The sequence below is a fragment of the Mastigoproctus giganteus genome, chromosome 2, assembly GCF_048544385.1.
Source record: "Mastigoproctus giganteus isolate SK-2022 chromosome 2, ASM4854438v1, whole genome shotgun sequence".
Lineage (NCBI taxonomy): Eukaryota > Metazoa > Arthropoda > Arachnida > Uropygi > Thelyphonidae > Mastigoproctus > Mastigoproctus giganteus.
Genome location: NC_143576.1, coordinates 204,724,802 through 204,745,973, shown reverse-complemented (window position 1 = coordinate 204,745,973; position 21,172 = coordinate 204,724,802). Strand labels below are relative to the sequence as shown.

General features: G+C 38.2%; 1 protein-coding gene across 1 annotated transcript in view; it reads left to right on the top strand.

The window, feature by feature from the left end:
- LOC150089952 (uncharacterized) overlaps positions 1 to 12,098 on the top strand; it is a 144,314-nt gene extending 132,216 nt beyond the window's left edge. The window contains exon 9 of the mRNA XM_090368920.1: positions 11,952 to 12,098. Coding sequence (XP_090225046.1) covers positions 11,952 to 12,046 — 95 coding nt within the window. The 3' untranslated portion in view covers positions 12,047 to 12,098. The remainder of the gene's footprint in view (positions 1 to 11,951) is intronic.
- Positions 12,099 to 21,172: the final 9,074 nt, after the last annotated feature.

Genomic DNA, 21,172 nt, shown 5'->3' with positions numbered 1-21,172 from the left:
ATTAATTGATGCAGTTATCACAAGGTCACTATGTGGAACAATCAGTGTGAGGAGCTTCCTATCAGCATAACAAAGTATCATGCTTGGACTCAACAAGTGGGGTGATAAGTATTGTAAACAAGAGTCCAGATAAAACACCACCCTGTGAAATGCCGGAAAAGTTGGGCACCTCTCCTAATCGATGCAAATGCAAACAAAAGGTTTTATTACTCACACTTTTATTACTCTTCTGCAGGCACCTTTCATGCTTGACTTGAATTCAACTTAATCCTGGTCTTCACTATATCATCCTGGCAATTGATCATCTATCACAGTGTGTGTCAAGTGATTCATCGCCTGATTAAGTTGTTTGGGCTTTACTCTCAGTCACTGTATCTTCTCTGAATGTTGCACATATCTTACAGGCATGCTGGTGTAGTATTTGTGCCCACTTTCTATGCATAGAGTAAATATGTTTGAATAACTGTAATTGGAGCCAGCCAACTTCTCATCACTTTTCACTATTTTACTGAACCACACTTACTAAGCTTCACCTGACTCAGTCACTTGTACTTTTAAAGTGCATTAACAGATAATCACCACCTACAATGCCTTCCACATAATTTTTGTCAAAATTATGTGGAAATTATGTGAAACTTCAAAGAAACTGCACAAATATTTTTGGTCACCTGATAAAACAAAAGTAAGATATTGATTACTTTTATCTTCAAGCATAAGCTTTGACTTATTTAAATGAAGCATATCAAATGAAAGAGATTATAGCAGAACTTAGTTATATATGGTATTAGCTTTTTTCTTTTCTTTTTTTTAAGGTATGATATCATATTATATAAATTATTTAAAATGTGAAAGTGCTTTGTAGAATTAAAAAGTTTTGTTCTTTCCAGTTATGAGTTGGATGTCACTGAGCCATAAACATTTTCCAATAATGAGCAGGCCTCATACAATATAATTCAACTTCAAACTATTACAAATACATCCATTTTTTAGTTTGATATAAATGTAATATTAGAAAATTACAGTAAACTCTCAATTTAATGTATTTAAGAAGTAACAGAGCCCACTGAATCAGGCTTTTTATTTGTGCAGATCCAGTAATGTAAATGTCTCAGTTGGATGACATTTACTGTCAGTTGAAACATTTTAATTAAAAAAAAAAAGAAAACCAAATTTAACTCACAGCTAATGAGGAGGCCAGCCTTGCCTTTGCTTATCAATAAATTATAAAATCAGAAATTCCTAAATGTTGTATGAAGCACTTTCTCTTTTATGACTGTTGAAATGCTTTACTTAAGTTATGTTTACTATTTTTTTCTGTTATGAAAAATTGCAATGAAAGCCAAATTATGTGTCCTGCACCCTTTATAATATTCACATTGTAGAGGGTGTGCAATTGAGCCAGGATTTTACTCATTACCATCTGCTGGCTTGCTGGGCATGTCAGACTCCAGGAATCATCTGAACCTCCAGTGAGGATACTTACTTATATTTGAGAGCTCTTTAGACCTGAATAAGCTTCAGTCAGAGTTTCACTGCCACTACACATGGTGCAGTAAAATAGAATTACATTTAATGTTTTTTATTTCACATTACAGCATTCTTTTTCATAATATTCTAGCAGTATCAGTGAATATATGAATTTCTTCTGAGTTTAATGCAAAATTGGATTTAATGGACAATGGACGTGCTCCCCCACCACCACCCATATAGCTTGTTAAATTAAAGTTTTATTCTGCTTGCTGTTCTGTCTTGTTATTCCTGTATATCATTGACCTGTTCTGGCAGCCTGTCTGCACTGCTTAGAAAACTTCATATCCGACTGCACAATTACTCCCAGGTCTTTCTCATTCTCCACTACCCTGAATGTAGTACCGCACAGTCGGCATGTTTCTCTGAGGCTACTGTTATCCATGTGCAGTACTTTGCGTTTGTCAGTGTTAACTTCATTTTCCACCTCTCAGCCCATCTTTTATAGATCCTGTTGTAGTAGCATACTGTTATTAAAAAGGGCTGTCATTAACAACTTATGAATCGAAATTAACCCCATTTAAGGACTTTAGCCTTTAAATGGGGATAGTTTCGATTTATAAGATCTAGTGGTAGGTTGTGGTGTTTTAAAGTCTGTTTTGGTCTTGTGAAATGGAGCAAAAACACCATGTGCGTGTTGATTCACCAAACAGTTTTTGCTATGTTTGTGGACAATTTACAGTGAAGTCGCAATGTCAATCAATCACAGACAGGGTGAAACAAACTTGTTATTGATGTGTAAACATCTTGGGCGGTACCTACTAAATTTTGGAAGTAGTAAAATCAACTTGTCACAATTTTGCGACAGAAAAGACATCATTTTAATTTCATAACAAAGAAAATTAAGTCAGGAGTGGAGATTGTGCAAAAGATTATGGGAGGTGATCTTGGATGTGCTCAGAGCTGGCATAAACCAGCTGGTTGCTGAAAAACATTTATGATTCGGGGGATACCACTTAGGTGGCTTTGGGCTAACCATTGTCACCCGTGGCAGAAAGCTTTTGGTAACCAGAGAAATGGATATCTTGAGGGCAGTGACCTTGGATGTGCTCAGAACTGGCATAAACCAACTCCGAGCACATCCAAGATCATTATATTACATGCACTTCAGCCTTACCAGTTGAAGCACATGTAATGTAGGCGTTACAGTACCCGTCTGTATTACTGAAGCGGTTGTATATTTCCATCAAGAGGTGTATTATAAACATTTTTCCGCAACCAGCTGGGCCAGTCAAGAATATTTGAATCGGTTCACAATTGAGAGATAACAGACTCAAAATTATATGTATGAGTAGAATCTTTTGCTTATCATTGACCATTCTCATTAAGTTTCAAAAATCCTAGTTGGTCATCAAGTTTTCACATTTCTTTGCAATTTCGCTGAGTCGGTTGAGCATGGTGAGCTTTAGATACTCATTCATTTTGCTGTTTGGATGATTGTAAATGTTTCGAAAGGGGTCTTCTTCTCGCAGTTGCATTACAAGGCTATGCAGGTCATTACAGCATGCTTTGTCAGGGTCACCATCGTCGTTGTCTTGACAAATCATTTTACATATGTAATTGTTTTGCGAATGTCCAAGTCCGATTCATACAATATATGATCTAATATGATCTGTTCATTGTTGTCATAGATCTTGACATATTTCATCTCTGGCAGTATCTCTGTTTCCTCATTGCGAAATCGAATGTGCAGAGTTACCATCTCGCACTTGTACTTGTTGAGTTCCTAAGCCAAGCCATAGTTTCAATAGCGTATATTGCATGGATACTGTCGTTTCTTGCAGATCTCAGTGCTGCATGTGTAATATGTGACAAATCATGACAGAGTATGATCCAATATGATAGTATGATTTTAAAAATACAAATACTTGTATTGTTGCAATCACACTATTCAACAAATGACTACAATCAAATGGGTAATTAGGCTATTGGCCTAACCTCTTCCAAACGTTGATTCAGTAGAGTAAGCAGCAGGCATGTGTATCCTATATATCACTAACATCTATTCGGTAGAGTAAGTAGTGGGTGTGAGCATAAATTACATTGTTCGTGATTTCGGTCCTAGCTGTTCAAAATTTAGTAGGTGTTGTCAAAGATGTTTTATGTGTAAACATCTTTCGTGCATACAGATTTTTCACACATTTTTCATACGTTCACACATGATTTTTTTTTTTTTTTTTTTTGGTTGTCGTGGGAGATTAGAATAAAAGGTGGGCACTGCATATGTGCTGTATAATGTGCTATGTAAATCTGACTGAATGGATGAAGGGAACAATTCTAAAATGCATTTTGCTGTTCCAGTGATCTGCAAAAACCAACAAGTCACCCCTTAGTATTTGTGAGGCAGAAATGCCTCACAAATACTAAGGGGTTTTCAAGGAAAAATAGAATTAAAATAAAATACCCCGACCTTCTGTCTGCAATAAGTCCAGTGCCACACGCACTGAACTCCCTATTCCTCCACCTAGTTGTGAAAAAATTAGCATTAGCATTAGTTGAGGCATATGATGCAAGAAAGCAAGCTTATACAGCATCAGCCAAAAAAAAAAAAAAAAAAAACCTTCCAATTTCACCCATCCGGTCACTCCAAATGTTTGTCTAGTTCAGCCTTAAATTTATTTAAGCTATCAAGTTCCACAACAACAGATGGAAGTCTGTTCCAGCAGGATCATCTAGACAAGACTTCAGTTATAGCTAGGACACAGCATGGTTTTGTTAAGGGGAAGTCTTGCCTGACCAATTTGATTGGATACTATGATGCAGTCACAAAAGAACTGGATGCAGGGAATAACTTTGATATTATATACTTGGATCTTAGAAAGGCTTTTGATACTGTTGCACATGGAAGACTGCTGCACAAATTGGAGCAGTGTGGCATTGGAGGCAAGTTGCTGCTATGGATAAAGGGGTGGTTGAGGGGGAGAAGACAGAGAGTGGTAATCAATGGACACTGCTCATCGTGGACTAATGTTATTAGTGGAGTCCCTCAGGGTTCAGTATTGGGGCCTTTATTGTTTTCTGTATTTATAAATGATATTGATGATGGTATATCAGGCTTAATGTCCAAGTTTGCAGACGATACAAAGGTTGGCAGGGTTGTCAAGGACACTACTGACACTATGCTGCTGCAACAGGATTTGGAAAGGTTGAGCAGATGGGCTTCGAGGTGGCAAATGAAGTTTAACATTGACAAATGTAAAGTACTACATATGGGAAACAGCAACCCCAGAGCAACGTATCAACTCTGTGGTACTACACTGACAGTGGTAGAGAATGAAAGGGACCTTGGGGTGGTGGTGCAGGCAGATATGAAGTTCTCTGAGCAGTGCAGACGAGCTGCAAGAGTAGCTCATGGTGTATTGTCAATGATATATAGAAATTTTTCTAGCAGGGATAAGGAGGTGATTATTCCCTTGTATAAGGCAATGGTCAGGCCACACCTAGAGTACTGTATACAGGCCTGGAGGCCTCATTTCAGGAAGGATGTAGAGCTGCTGGAACGAGTACAGAGAAGGGCAACTAGATTGGTGAATGGGACAAAGGGGTTCTCTTACGAAGAAAGGCTTAAGTTTTGCAAATTACAGTGTCTGGAAACTAGGCACCAGCGGGGTGATCTGATAGAGGTGTACAAAGCCTTGAATGGTTTGAGCATGCTCAATGCTGATGGGATTCTTCCTCTAGCTCAGAAAAATCACCTGAGAGGGCATAAATTCAAATTGAGGAAAGACAGATGTAGGATAGATGTGCGGAAATTTGCCTTTAGCCAGCGGGTGGTTGGTGGGTGGAACAGACTTCCATCCCTTGTCGTGGAAGTTGATAGCCTAAATAAGTTTAAGGCTCAGCTGGACAGGTATTTCGAACGAACAGAGGGGTGAAGTGGAAGTGGTTATTTTTATTTATTTATGTTACTTTTTTTTTTTTTTTTTGGCTGATGCTGCATAAGCTTGCTTTCTTGCATCAAATGCCTCTACTAATGCTAATGCTAATGCTAATCAACTACCCGCTGGCTACAGGCAAACTTACACACATCTATTCTACAACTGTTTTTCCTCAATTTAAATCTATGCCCCCCCTCAGGTTCTTAATCTGAGCAAGCGGAAGTATCCTGTCAGCATTGAGCCTGCTCAAACCATTCAAGGCCTTATACACCTCGATCAGATCACCTCACAGGTGCCTAGTCTCCAGATGCTGCAACTTGCAGAACTTAAGCCTTTCTTCGTAAGCGCACTCCTTTGTTCTTCTCACCAATCTTGTTGCCCTTCTCTGTACTCGTTCTAGAAACTCTATATCCTTCCTAAAGTGAGGCCTCCAGATCTGTATACAGTACTCAAGGTGTGGCCTGACCATTGCCTTATACAAAGGAATAATCACTTCCTTGTCTCTGCTAGCAAAATTTCTATATATCATTGACAAAACTCCATGACCTGCTCTGGCAGCCCAACTGCACTGCTCAGAGAACTTCATATCTGACTGTACAATTACCCCCCAGGTCTTTTTCATTTTCCACCTCCCTGAGTGTAGTACCACACAGTTGGTACATTTCTCTTGGGTTACTGCTACCCAACACTATCACTATTTTGGAAGAAGAGCAAGAGTCACTAGAGCCCATACATGCCCCCTCAATGTCTGCCGATCCTAGTTACAATCCTGAAAATGACAAATCCCACACTTAATTGAGCAAAGTGAACTTAATGATTTGGTTAGGGATTTAAATCTTTCAAAGCAACAGGCTGAGCTTTTAGGATCTAGGTTGCAACAGTGGAATTTTCTGGCAAAAACCATGAGGATTTCTGTGTTTAGAAACCAAAATGAAAAAATAGTGGCTTATTATCAAATGGAAGATTCTCTTTGTGTCTGCAAAGATGTAAATGGATTGATGGATGAACTAGGGTTTGAACAAAATCCTGAAGAATGGAGAATATTCATCGATTTTTCTAAACTCAGTTTAAAAGCAGTTTTGCCACACAATCATAATATCAAACCGTCGGATTCAGTGGCTATGAAAGAAACCTATGATAGTATGTCATTGCTACTAAATGCCTTAAACTATAAGAAATATTGTTGGAAAATCTGTTGTGATTTAAAAGTAACCACTTTGTTGCTTGGACTGAGTATTGTTGTTTCCTGAAAATGACAAATCCCACACTTAATTGAGCAAAGTGAACTTAATGATTTGGTTAGGGATTTAAATCTTTCAAAGCAACAAGCTGAGCTTTTAGGATCTAGGTTGCCACAGTGAAATTTTCTGGCAAAAACCACGAGGATTTCTGTTTAGAAACCAAAATGAAAAAATTGTGGCTTATTATCAAATAGAAGATTCTCTTTGTGTCTGCAAAGATATAAATGGATTGATGGATGAACTAGGGTTTGAACAAAATCCTGAAGAATGGAGAATATTGAGCAGCAGAAAGTCAATATTGTGAATGAATGGCCCACCAGAGAAGAATATGTTCCCAGGAAACTCAACATCAAATGCATACCTTTAGTGAAACCTGAAATGGTGCTTCTCCCACTTTTGCACATTAAGTTGGGTCTCATGAAAAATTTTGTAAAAGCTCTGGACAAAAATAGTGAAGGTTTCGAGTACTTAAAAAGCCAGTTTCCAAAAATTAGTGATGCAAAGTTGAAGGAGAGTATATTCGTAGGCCCACAAATTAGACGGCTTTTAAAGGATGAAATCTTTGAAACTAAACTTAATGCCACTGAATTAGCTGCATGGAAATCCTTCAGAGCTGTTGTTATCAGGTTTTTAGGGAATAAAAAAGTAGAGAACTATAAAGAGTTGATAGAAGAATTGTTGAATAACTATCAAAAGTTAGGATGCTGAATGTTCCTGTAGATACACTTCCTACATTCGCACCTGTGGACTTTTTTCCGGACAACTTGGGAACTGTCAGTGATGAGCAAGGGGGGAATGATTCCACCAAAATATCAACACTATGGAGCAGATGTATCAAGGACAATGGGATCCAGCAATGATGGGTGACTATTGCTGGTTTCTGATAAGGGAGGACCATTCTGCTCATAAGAGGAAAAAAATAACTGTAATTAGTACAATTTCTTGTTGTTACCTCCACTTTTGTGGGTTAATTGCTTACTTAAATCCAATCAGCACATGCGATTTAGTCAAAATCAGTTGATTTTGTTCACATTATTGAAAAAAAGTTTAAAATTGTTGGCTAGTGATATTAGCAAACAGTTCTTTGGCTTCCACTAAACTTGTGTTTTGTAAGTGTTCCATAAATATATGTGTTTCATAAATATGTTGTGAGATGAAACATGTTCTGTGACCAAAAGAATTTGGGAAATGCTGCCTTAATACATGCCTGATATACATGAACATCAGTGTTCCACCTGTATAGCCTTCTGAGATGTTACTCTAAATATTTGTATTCATGACTATTAGTGTGCTATCACTCATCCAAGCACAGGATCCATAATTCTGTGTTCCTTAGATGTGTTTCACCCCCACAACTAGGATAGTGAATCACTAGAAACCTATGGATTATTGTGGTGGATTCAGTATATACCGAGTTGCCAGGCTAGGATCCTGCAATAAAACAATTCACTATGATTTATGACCATTTGGAGTCTGTATTTTCTCCATTAGTATTATTTTATGTTAACTTATGTTTATATTGTCTTTATGTATATTTTTATTCTCAGAATATTATGATCCAAAGTTAACTCATCAATTTATGTTCTAATTAATTACTTATTCACTTCAGTTAATCTTGCTTATCCTAACCACGATAATCAGTTTATTTTCTAATGGAGATTCCCAGCTTGTAACCATGAAGGGATATGTATACTGACATATGCCAAAGTTTCATGTATACAAGAGTTCTGTTAAAATACTATTATTTTATTAAGTTTCTACATATGTTTGAATGAGGAAAGATGTTTATTAAATTGGCACTGTAATGTACAGTAAAAAAAATTTTACTTTAATTTGGTTACACAAAAAACTATAATAGTACTCCTCCCAGTGCTTTCCTTTTTCTTTCACATTTCATTTATATACAGAATATATTTGTTTATTCCAAATTTTGCAACTATATTAATTTAACAGTGTTAATCATAATAAAATGTTTTCCTCAAGCATATGCAAGTGATGGAATTGTTTAATCATTAAAATAAAATTAATGATTCAATTTCTTAGCATTAGTAGAGGCACATGATGCAAGAAAGCAAGCTTATAGAGCATCAGCCAAAAAAAAAAAAAAAAAAGAGAAAACCCTCCCCATTTCACTGATCCATTCATTCCAAAAGTTTGTCTAGTTCTGCCTTGAATTTATTTAAGCTATCAACTCCCACAATGACAGATGGAAGTTTGTTCCAGCAATCAACTAACTGCTGGCTAAAGGCAAACTTCCACACATCTGTTCTACAACTTTCTTTCCTCAGTTGGAATCTATGTCCCCTCAAGTTTGTAATCTGAACAAGAGGAAGAATCCCATCAGCATTGAGCCTGCTCAATCCATTCAAGGCCTTATACACCTCAATAAGATTGCTCGCAGGTGCCTAGTCTCCAGATGCTGCAAGTAAACAGAATTTAAGCCTTTCTTCATAAGAGCACCCCTTTGTTCCTTCATCAGTCTTGTTTCCCTTTTCTGTACTTTTTAGCAACTCTACATCCTTCCTAAAATGAGGCTTCCAGACCTGTACACTTTACTCAAGGTGTGTCCTGAAAATTGCCTTATACGAGGGGATAAATATCTCCTTTTCCCTGCTCGCAAAATTCCTGTATATCATTGACAAGACCCCATGACCTACTCTGGCAGCCTGTCTGCACTGCTCAGAAAACTTCATATCTGACTGCACAATTACCCCCAGATCTCTTTCATTCTCCACTACTCTGAGTGTAACACCACATAGTTGGTACATTTCTCAGGGGTTACTGCTACCCATATGTAGTACTTTGCATTTGTCAATGTTAAACTTCAGTTGCCACTTCTCAGCCCATCTACCCAACCTTTGCAGATCCTGTTGCAGCAGCATACTGTCATTACTGTTATGAACAACCCTACCAACCTTTGTATAATCTCTGCAAACTTTGACGTTAAGCTGGATATACCTTCATCAATATCATTGATAAATATACAAAACAACAACGGGCTCAACACAGAACCCTGAAGGACACCATTAGTCCACTCTGTCTTCTCCCACTCAATCATCCTTTTATCCATTGTAGCAACTTGCCCTTAATGCTGTACTGCTCCAATTTGTACTGTAGTCTCCCATCTGCAACAGTATCAAAAGCTTTCTTGAAATCCAAGTATATGATATCAAAATTATTTTTTGCATCCAGTTCCTTTGTGACCACATCATAGTATCCAAACAGTTTGGTCAGACAAGACTTCTCCTTGACAAATCCATGCTGTGTTTGAATTATTACTGCTGTCTTGTCTAGATGATCCTGCAATGCTTCTTTAACCAGTGACTCCATTATTTTCCTTGGAACTGAAGTCAAACTAACAGGTCAGTAATTACTCGTGTCACCTCTTTGGTCCCCCCTATGCCAAATTGGAGATAGATTTGCACATCTCCAGTCCGTGGGGACTTCCCCTGAGTCCAAGGATGCTCTCATAATTATGGCTAAGGGTTTGCTTACTTCCTTTGTTGCCTCCTTTAATATAACTGGATAGATCCCATCCACACCAGGTGCCTTTCATATGTTTAACTTCAATATAATTTCTGCTTCACTTTGCTCTCAGTTATTACAAAATCATTTAACTCCTTGTTAAGTTTGATAAACATCTGGTCCTCTCCTCCTTGAATAATTCCTCATGTGTTGAATGTAGATGCAAAATACTCATTTAGTTCGTAGCTATCTGAGAATGATCATCTACAGTCAAACCATTGATATCAAGTGGGCCAATCTGATTCATCCCCTTCCTTTTAGAGTTTATATAAGTAAAGAAGTCTTTGCTGTTTTTCATTGCATCCATTGTCAAAGATTTTTCATAATCTGCCTTTGCTTGCCTCCTTTGTGACTTGATTACAGGCTAGCTTTTATCTACCATAGGTTTCTATGTCTCCTGACAATTTATGTGCATCCCATGCATTTTTCTTCTCTGCCACGAGTGTCATTAGTTTATCTGACTTGCATTTGGGCCTAAACCTAGATTGGTATTTCTCAGTTGGAACAAAAAGCCTAGTAGCTTTCAAAATTACTTCCTTGAATGCTTCCCATTTAGAATTTGCTGTTGATAACATCATCAGTTGGTCCCACTGTATAGAACCTAAAAAATCTCTGAGACCACTGTAGCCACCTTATGAAAGCAAAAACCCTTCTGTTTACACCTGATAGTAGTTATATTTGTAAGTAAATCCCACATCAGTACAATGTGATCACTGCCATTTAGTGGTTCCTTTATCTGAAATTCTTGATGCATGAATAATCACTGCTGATAATCAGATCAAGAGTGTTACTCCCTCTTGTTGCCTCTCTAATATGCTGTTGTAGAAAACAAGCATCCAATAAATCCACAAAAGCCTTGCTAGTGTGCGCGTGACCAACTCACAAGTTCCAATCTATATCTGGGAAGTTAAAATCCTCCATAATAAGACACTCTGATTTACAGGCCCACTCTATTTCTCTGTATAATTGTTTATTGTACTCATCAGGCCTATAACAAACTCCCACCCTCATTTTTGCTTTCCCAGTGCTTATGTCACACCAAACTGACTCAATTTGCACTGGCCATCTATGTCAACTGGATGCACTTCCTTAGATTTTATGTGTTTAACTAACAGCATAACCCCTCCTCCCTTCCTATCCTTTCTGTACACATTGTATTCCCCAAATTCCAATTCTGCATTCCTTATATCTGAGTGGCACCACACCTCTGATATCCCAACAATATCTGCCTTGGATGTCTTAACCAGCACTTCAAATTCATCAAATTTATTTACTATACTCCTAGCACTGGTATACATGCACCTGTTCTTACTCTTAGTTACTCTAATACATCCCATGTATTTACTTGTTTCATGATCCCCAGCAACTGGCTTTCCGGGCTGCTGCTCATTCCAATAGATGCAGTGCAAGAATCATTTCCACCTCTGCCTGTGGCTACTGTTAATCTATTAGCCTGTGAATACCCCCCTCCCCAAGCTAGCAGTTTTCCATCCCACCTAACATTGCCTCGATAGCATCAGCAACTATTCTTGCACCCCTTCTATTTAAGTGTATCCCATCCCTGTAGAAGCAATGTCTGTTCTTTGTCTGACTTTAAGAAAAAAAAAAAAGGTCAACAACATACTCTGACTGTGTGCATTCCAAATTTATTTTTTGGAAATTATTTGTTGTTTTTTGACTTTTTTTGTATTATATACCATTTAATTTCTGTATGCACCTTTCAGAGAAAACAGAAGTTGAAATTATCTCACTCGTATCTTTGTTTTTTTTTTCTTCCTAGAAACTGCCAATTTAGATCTAGACAACGTGACTCTGTATAAGAGAGTGATCCAAAAGTTGAGAAGTGCATGGAGAAATGTGATGAACTTCTTGTAATAATTGTAGTTAACCTTTTTTGTTATAATAAAAAAAATCTGCATTATTTTAATTGTAAGTTCTCTTAAATATAACATACAATGCAACTGTTATTAGAGAGAGATTCTCCAACATGAAACTCTCTACCATCCATAACTATATAGAATCCATTTTGAAAACAATACAACCTGCAATATTTCCATAGTAAACTGTAAGCTAATGTATTTTTATACCATAAATATAAATTAGCTTACATTATTTATATCATAAATATACAGCGGCATAAAATGGAGCTATAGTAACAGCCCTTGTGTTTATAACAAAAATCAAATTGTAAAGACATCAGTTCTTTGCTTCTGTTTCTTTTTTTTTTTGAATAATGCCTTATAAGAGTGTTTCCTAATTTGGTAACTTATGAAAGTCCACAGGACTTGACAAAAAAGCAGAGCTAAATGCAGTGTATAATATAATAATCAGGACAGTGTTAACAAGGAAGCAACTGCATCCAGGCACCAAAAATGAATATTATCAGTGAATGATGTAGGTGGCTGGCAACAAAATGAATACAACATTCCTGTACTGGGACCATTTCATGTAGAGGGCAAGGATAACATTTCCTTGTATGCATCAGAGTACTCAGATTTTGATACAGCTCTAATAATAACTTATATCACATTATTCTATTTTGTACTATGTGTCATTTCACATGCAATGCAAACAAAACAAGTAGACTAAAAAAAAAAAAAAGTTAGATACTACTTTTTAATGCTCCCCCCAAAACTGGTTTACAAACTAACACAATCATTTGCTGCTATGATTCAGAGAATATCTATTGCTCAAAAAAAGATTATCTAGTGATCTCAGCAAGCAGTGATAGAATAGTTAATTGATGCAATGAAATGACTTTTTTGCATATACCGAAAACAAATCAGTCATACTTTTCCTATCACCAGAAGGAACTATCCAATTCTGCTTTGTACTTAAATGAAACTATTCACCTTGGCAGGTAATTTATTCCTGTCAGTTTAGTCTTTCTGGCAGTATGCTATAGATACTCATTACAGTATCTACAACACACTGTTTGAAGGTAAACTTCATGAGTGTAGTTACACCCAAAGATTTTATATTTGTGGTCTCTGGTTCTTGTCTCTTATACCAGTGGGAATATGCCCCTTGTTCATTTTATTGATTCCCTTCTAAGATTCATACACCTCAATCAGGTACCAATAAGATGTCTAGTTGCTAAACTTTGTAGTTCATACCTTCTATCCAATTCTTCATAGAGAGAGAACTACCAGTACTTATCACCAATAGCCTAGAGAAAGGGGCAATGATATCCTTTTCCCCTGCTTGCAAAGGTCTTAAAAATCATAGAGAGGGCATCATGTATCTTCCTGGTCACCTCTTTAAACCATGTGATAAATTTCACATCTAATTATTTCAGCATTAAAAAAAAAAATGATGAGGAGATAACTACATTTACACTTCAGTTAATCACAGAAAATAATAAAAGGAGAAAAAAAATTGAGATGCCTGAAATGTAATGCACTGTGTATGTACATTAACACTAACTTGCTTATTGTTGTAACTTAACTTTTGGATAAGTGTATACAAGTAAAGAAAGAAGTTTTTATTACCGTATGTCAATAAATGCATGAATCAGAAGTATGCAGCACTGTTAGCATGAACTCAAGGACCTTATTTTATTTAGATATGGAATAGTGCAACATACACAAGGGGAAGGGGAGAGATCAAAGTTAGCTGTATTTGCTACCCTTCATAAATGCAGAGATCAGAGTTGACCACCACCTCTTTTACTGATTGGGAACGCTAATTAACCTCTATCCAAGAGGATCATACTGCACTATAATGGAGATCTCATTAACATTACCAATAAACTGATGCGCTCTCACAAATTTTTTTTGTGTGAGTGCACACACAATTTTATTGAAATAGGATCTAATAGACTTTTTCTCAACAATCATTATATTGTTTATTTTATAGCAATCTGGTGTATTGTCTCCCATGGTTCAAATGGTCTCAGTTGTAAATGTTATTGCAAAGTACATATTGAACTCATCTACCACTTCTACTATTCTCTCTATGATTCTTCTGCTTCAATCAAATAAGAACCCCATCTGATTTACTCTTCTATTTTGTATTCAAGTATGAGTGGCATACTTTGCCCCCATTCTTACCTTGCTTTGCAAGTGATTTCACTTACTCAGCTTTTGCCTGTCTTTCTCCATCTGTAGTTTTATTACATATACAGTGGACTCCCGCTAATCCGAACATCCGCCTAATCCGAACACGTTTCGGTCGGCGGAGAGGAAATTTTTTAGTTCGCAAAATATACGTTTTTTGTATTTTCCAGTTAAATTTAACTCGGAAACGTCTGGGTGGGACGGCGCATTGTCTATGAGGAGAATGGCACGAGGTGGCAAATCATTTTCATTGCTGAAACGTTTCACTGCTGGGACAAATTGATTATGAAACCACTCAATGAAAAGCTGTCTGTTCATCCAAGCTTTTTTTTGACTTTTATAATGAACTGGAAGATTGTTAATGTTCATATTTTTAAAAGCTCTCGGCTTCGCTGATTTACCGATCATCATCAAAGGTAGCTTGTGATTTCCTGAAGCATTACTACAAGCTATCAACGTCACTCGCTCCTTATTCATTTTAAACTGGGGCACGCATTTCTTGTTGAGATGCTAGACTTTTTGTGGGCAAAGCCTTAAAATTTAAACTTGTCTCATCAGCATTATATATCTGCTGAGGTGAATAATGTGATACCAGATCAGCGAACTCACCCAAATATTTCTCTGCTGCAGCATGATCAGCTGATAATTGCTCCCCGGTGATCGTTAGCTGGCGAATCCCATGGCGCTTCTTCCAGCGATCAAACCAACCGGTACTCGCACTAAATGATTCATCACCTTTCATTAGTTTGTTGAGATGAATGGCCTTTTCTCTAACAAGAGGTTCACTTAGGGGTGTTCCCCTTCCTCTTTCCTGAGTGAACCACGTGAATAAGGCTTCATCAAGCTTGTCAAACGTTGAGGGCCTTACTGTTTGTCGATTTTCAACTGATTTTTCTGAAGTAGAGGTACAAAACTGCTCGATCTTTGCGCGGTTTTTTTTCCAGTCAGTTACTGTGGCCTTGCCCACTCCAAACTCTATTGCTAATTTCGTTGCACTTTCCCCCTTGTCCAGCCTTTTCAAAACTTCCAGCTTATCTTTCAACGTACACGTTGTGTGTTTCCGTTTCGTGGCCATTGTGGCAGCAGACTGAACTAAACTAAACTATAAAATGTAATGTAGAGCGAAGATATAAACATTCACGTTTAATGCACAATGTCGCGTGCAATTAGTCATAGCGTGGAGGGGGGGTTTGCTTCCGGTGTGTTACGCTCGCGTACAAATGCTAGTAGGCTTACTATACATTCATTCCTTAATAAACCAGACCTGTTTTACTGCTTGCTTCTGCATTATTGCAGTTATTCGGCTAATCCGAAATTCTGCTAATCCGAACAGGGCTCGGTCCCAATTAGTTCGGACTAGCGGGAGTCTAGTGTATGCTTATAATTCTCACATAAATCAGTGCTTTGTGACAGTAGTCTGTAACTGTCTCCTCCCTCCCCAAATTAACCCTTAACCTGTTGTCACCCACTTTGGAAACTTACTTTTGTGGAAGTTTTTCTGAATGGAGTGACTGAATATATAGTTTCCAAGATAAATCTTAAATCTTAGAATATTTTCCATGATGAACTCTTATCCAGCAGCTTATAGCTCTCTCTCTCTCCAGTTAATGTTTCCAAAGAAATGTCCCAAACCACTAATCTCCTCTCAAGTTGAAGCCCTTGCCCTTTCCTTTGATCATGAAGTGACAACATAGAAATTTCTGTGGACACTACACATTTTATGACATTGTGGTCATTACCTACTATTGAGTCCTTGGTGAGAACCAGAGTGAGGATATTCCAACTACCCCCCCCCCCTCAATACTAGCTCTGAATTAATGGAATAAATAATCATCAGAATGGTTAAAGAAACTGTTTTTGCATGGACTATTTCTGGTCCATGATCAGATGCGAGGCACTCACATTTCATTGCCCATTCAAGTTGCCGAAAGAAATTTTTGTCATTATTCCTCAGAATTGTTTGGTCTAAAATGCATGGGATACATATAAATTATCAGGTGACAGAAATGCCTATGGTAGATATAAACTAGAATGTAATCAAGTCACAAGGAGGTTAGGCAAGCAAGGGCAGGTTACAAGAAATCTTTGGCAAAGGACGCAAATAAAAACAGCAGACTTCTTTACTTATGTAAATACTAAAAGAAAGGAATGAATCAGATTGGTCCACTTGATATCAATGGTTCGACTGTTAATGATCCTGCAAAAGTTGCTGACAGACTGAATGAATATTTTGCATCTACATTCACACATGAGTAATTCTTTAGGAAAGTGAAGGCCAGAAGTTTATCAAACTCCAACAGAAAGCTAAATGATTTTGCAATAACTAAGAGCAAAGTGGAAGAGAAATTGTTGAAGTTAAACATAAGAAAGGCACCCAGAGTGGATGGGATTTATCCAATTATATTAAGGGAGGCAGCAAAGGAAATAAGCAAACCCTTGGCTATAATTACGAGAGCACCTTTGGATTCAGGGATGGTCCCAACGGACTGGAGATGTGTGAATGTATTCCCAGTTCACAAAGGGGGATAAAAGGGTTGGATAATTACAGACCTGTTATTTTAACTTCTGTTCCATTAGGAAAATAATGGAGTCACTATTTAGAGAAGTCATCTAGACAAAACTGCAGTTGTACTTTAGACACAGCATGGGTTTGTTAGGGGGAAATCTTGTCTGACCAATTTGTGTGGATACTACATGTGGTCACAAAGGAACTGGATGCAAAAATTGACTTTGATGTCATATACTTGGATTTCAGGAAAGCTTTTGATACTGTTGCACTTAAAAGACTGCATTACAAACTGGAGCAGTGTGGCATTAAGGGCAAGTTGCTGCTATGGATAAAGGGATAGTTGAGTGGTAGAAGACGGACAGTGGTAAACAATGGACACTACTCTTCGTGGACTAATGTTATTAGTGGATTTCCCAAGGCTTCGGTTGTTGTTGTTTTCTATATTTATTAAGCAAGGCATATCAGGCTTAATGTCCAAGTTTAGAGATAATACAAAGGTTGGAGGGATGGTTAATGACAGTAATGATGGTATACTACTGTAACAGGATCTAAAAAAGTTAGGCATATGGGCTGAGTAATGACAACTGAAGTTTAACATTGACAAATGCAAAGTACTGCATATGGGTAGCAGTAACATTGGAAGCATTCAAAGAATACCAGAGTACCATAACAACTGCTTCAAGGCTTTTGTGGATTTATTGGATGATTGTTTTCTACATTGGCATGTTCGGGAGGCAACTAGAGGGAGTAATACTCTTGATCTATCTGATTATCAGTAGTGATTCTTCATGCATTAAGAATCTGCAGATAAAGGAACCACTAGATGGCAGTGATCACAGTGTGCTGAACTGGGATTTACTCAAAGAGGTAACTACCATCAGGGGTAAAGGGAAGGGTTTTTGCTTTCGTAAAGATGACTACGGTGGTCTGAGACAGTATTTAAATTCTATACGGTGGGACCACTGATGATGTTACCAACAGCAAATTCAAAATGGGAAGCATTCAAAGAATTAATCTTGGAAGATACTAGGCTTTACAAACCAAATAAGAAATATTGTTCAAGGTTTTGGCCTAAATGGATGTCAGATGAACTAATGAAACATGTGGCAGGGAAGAAAAATGCATAGGATACATATAAATTAATGGGTGACATAGAAGCCTATGCATGGGATACTACATAGAAGCCTATGCATGGGATACTTACAAATTAACACATGACACAGAAGCCTATGATAGATACAAGTTGATATGCAACCAAGTTACAAAGGAGGTTAGGCAGGCGAAGGCAGATTACGAGAAATCCTTGGCAAGGGATGCAAAGAAAAACAGCAAAGAGTTCTTTACTTATGTAAACTCTAGAAGGAAGGGGTTGAATCAGATTGGTCCACTTGATATTGATGGGTTAACTGTTGATGATCCTGCTCAGGTAGCTAACAAACTAAATGAATATTTTGCATCGACATTCACACATGAGGAGTTATTCAGCGAGGGGAATGCCAGAGGGGTATTCAACTCTAGCAGTAAGCTACAGAATCTTGAAATAACTGGGAGTAAAGTGGAGGAACAACTGTTGAAGATAAATACAAGAAAGGCACCCGGGGTGGATGGGATCTATCCAGTTATATTAAAGGAGGCAGCAAAGGAAGTAAGCAAACCCTTAGCCATAATTATGAGAGCTTCCTTGGACTCAGGGGAGGTACCCATAGACTGGAAATGTGCAAATGTGACCCCAATTCACAAAGGAGGATCAAAGGCTGACACAAGTAATTATAGACCTGTGAGCTTAACTTCTGTTCCAGGAAAATTAATGGAGGCACTGGTTAAAGAAGCACTGCAGGATCATTTAGACAAGACTTCAGTTATAGCTTGGACACAGCATGGTTTTGTTAAGGGGAAGTCTTGCCTGACCAATTTGATTGGATACTATGATGCAGTCACAAAAGAACTGGATGCAGGAAATAGCTTTGATATTATATACTTGGATCTTAGAAAGGCTTTTGATACTGTTGCACATGGAAGACTGCTACATAAATTGGAGCAGTGTGACATTGGAGGCAAATTGCTGCTATGGATAAAGGGGTGGTTGAGGGGGAGAAGACAGAGAGTGGTAATCAATGGACACTGCTCATCGTGGACTAATGTTATTAGTGGAGTCCCTCAGGGCTCAGTGTTGGGTCCATTATTGTTTTCTGTATTTATAAATGATATTGATGATGGTATATCAAGCTTAATGTCCAAGTTTGCAGACGATACAAAGGTTGGCAAGGTTGTCAAGGACACTACTGACACTATGCTACTGCAACAGGATCTGGAAAGGTTGAGCAGATGGGCTGAGAGGTGGCAAATGAAGTTTAACATTGACAAATGTAAAGTACTACACATGGGAAAGAGCAAAACCAGAGCAACGTATCAACTCTGTGGTACTACACTGACAGTGGTAGAGAATGAAAGGGACTTGGGGGTGGTTGTGCAGGCAGATATGAAGTTCTCTGAGCAGTGCAGACGGGCTGCAAGAGTAGCTCATGGAGTATTGTCAATGATATACAGGAATTTTTCCAGCAGGGATAAGGAAGTGATTATTCCCTTGTATAAGGCAATGGTCAGGCCACACCTAGAGTACTGTATACAGGTCTGGAGGCCTCATTTCAAGAAGGATGTAGAGCTGCTGGAACGAGTACAGAGAAGGGCAACAAGATTAGTGAATGGAACAAAGGGGTGCTCTTACGAAGAAAGGCTTAAGTTTTGCAAATTACAGTGTCTGGAGACTAGGCACCAGCGAGGTGATCTGATAGAGGTGTATAAAGGCTTGAATGGTTTGAGCATGCTCAATGCTGATGGGATTCTTCCTCTAGCTCAGAAAAATCACCTGAGAGGGCATAAATTCAAATTGAGGAAAGACAGATGTAGGATAGACGTACGGAAATTTGCCTTTAGCCAGCGGGTGGTTGGTTGGTGGAACAGACTTCCATCCCTTGTAGTGGAGGTTGATAGCCTAAATAAGTTTAAGGCTCAGCTGGACAGGTATTTTGAACGAACAGAGGGGTGAAGTGGAAGTGGGTTTTTTTTTTTTTTTTGGCTGATGCTGCATAAGCTTGCTTTCTTGCATCAAATGCCTCTACTAATGCTAATGATAGATATAAGCTGGTCTGTAACCAAGTCACAAAGGAGATTAGGCAGGCAAAGGCAGATTATGAGAAATCCTTGGCAAAGGATGCAAAGAAAAACAGAAAAGAGTTCTTTACCTATGTAAACTCTAGAGGGAAAGGGGTGAATCAGATTGGTCCACTGGATATTGATGGTTCAACAGTTGAGGATCCTGCTCAGATAGCTAACAAACTAAACAAGTATTTTGCATCTACATTGACACATGCGGATTTATTCAGGAAGGGGAATGCCAGAGGTGAAGTAAACTGGAAGTGAGCTAGATGATTTTGTAATAACTGGGAGGAAAGTTGAGGAGACATTGTTGAGGATAAACATAAAAAAGGCACCCGGGGTGGATGGGATCTATCCAGTTATATTAAAGGAGGCAGCAAAGGAAGTAAGCAAACCCTTAGCCATAATTATGAGAGCTTCTTTGGACTCAGGGGAGGTACCCATAGACTGGAGATGTGCAAATGTGATGCCAGTTGACAAAGGAGGACAAAGGCTGACACAAGTAATTATAGGCCTGTGAGTTTAACTTCTGTTCCACGAAAATTAATGGAGGCACTGGTTAAAGAAGCACTGCAAGATCATCTAGACAAGATTTCAGTTATAGCTCGGACACAACATGGTTTTGTTAAGGGTAAGTCTTGCCTGACCAATTTGATTGGATACTATGATGCAGTCACAAAGGAACTGGATGCAGGGAATAACTTTGATATTATATATTTGGATCTTAGAAAGGCTTTTGATACTGTTGCACATGGAAGACTGCTGCACAAATTGGAGCAGTGTGGCATTGGAGGCAAATTGCTGCTATGGATAAAGGGATGGTTGGGGGGGGGGGAAGACAGAGTGGTAATCAGTGGACACTGCTCATCGTGGACTAATGTTATTAGTGGAGTCCCTCAGGGTTCAGTGTTGGGTCCATTGTTGTTTTCTGTATTTATAAATGATATTGATGATGGTATATCAAGCTTAATGTCCAAGTTTGCAGACGATACAAAGTTGGCAGGGTTGTTAAGGACACTACTGAAGCTATGCTGCTGCAACAGGATCTGGAAAGGTTGAGCAGATGGGCTGAGAGGTGTCAAATGAAGTTTAACATTGACAAATGTAAAGTACTACATATGGGAAACAGTAACCCCAGAGAAACGTATCAACTCTGTGGTACTACACTGACAGTGGTAGAGAATGAAAAGGACCTGGAGGTAATTGTGCAGGCAGATATGAAGTTTTCTGAGCAGTGCAGATGGGCTGCAAGAGTAGCTCATGGTGTCTTGTCAATGA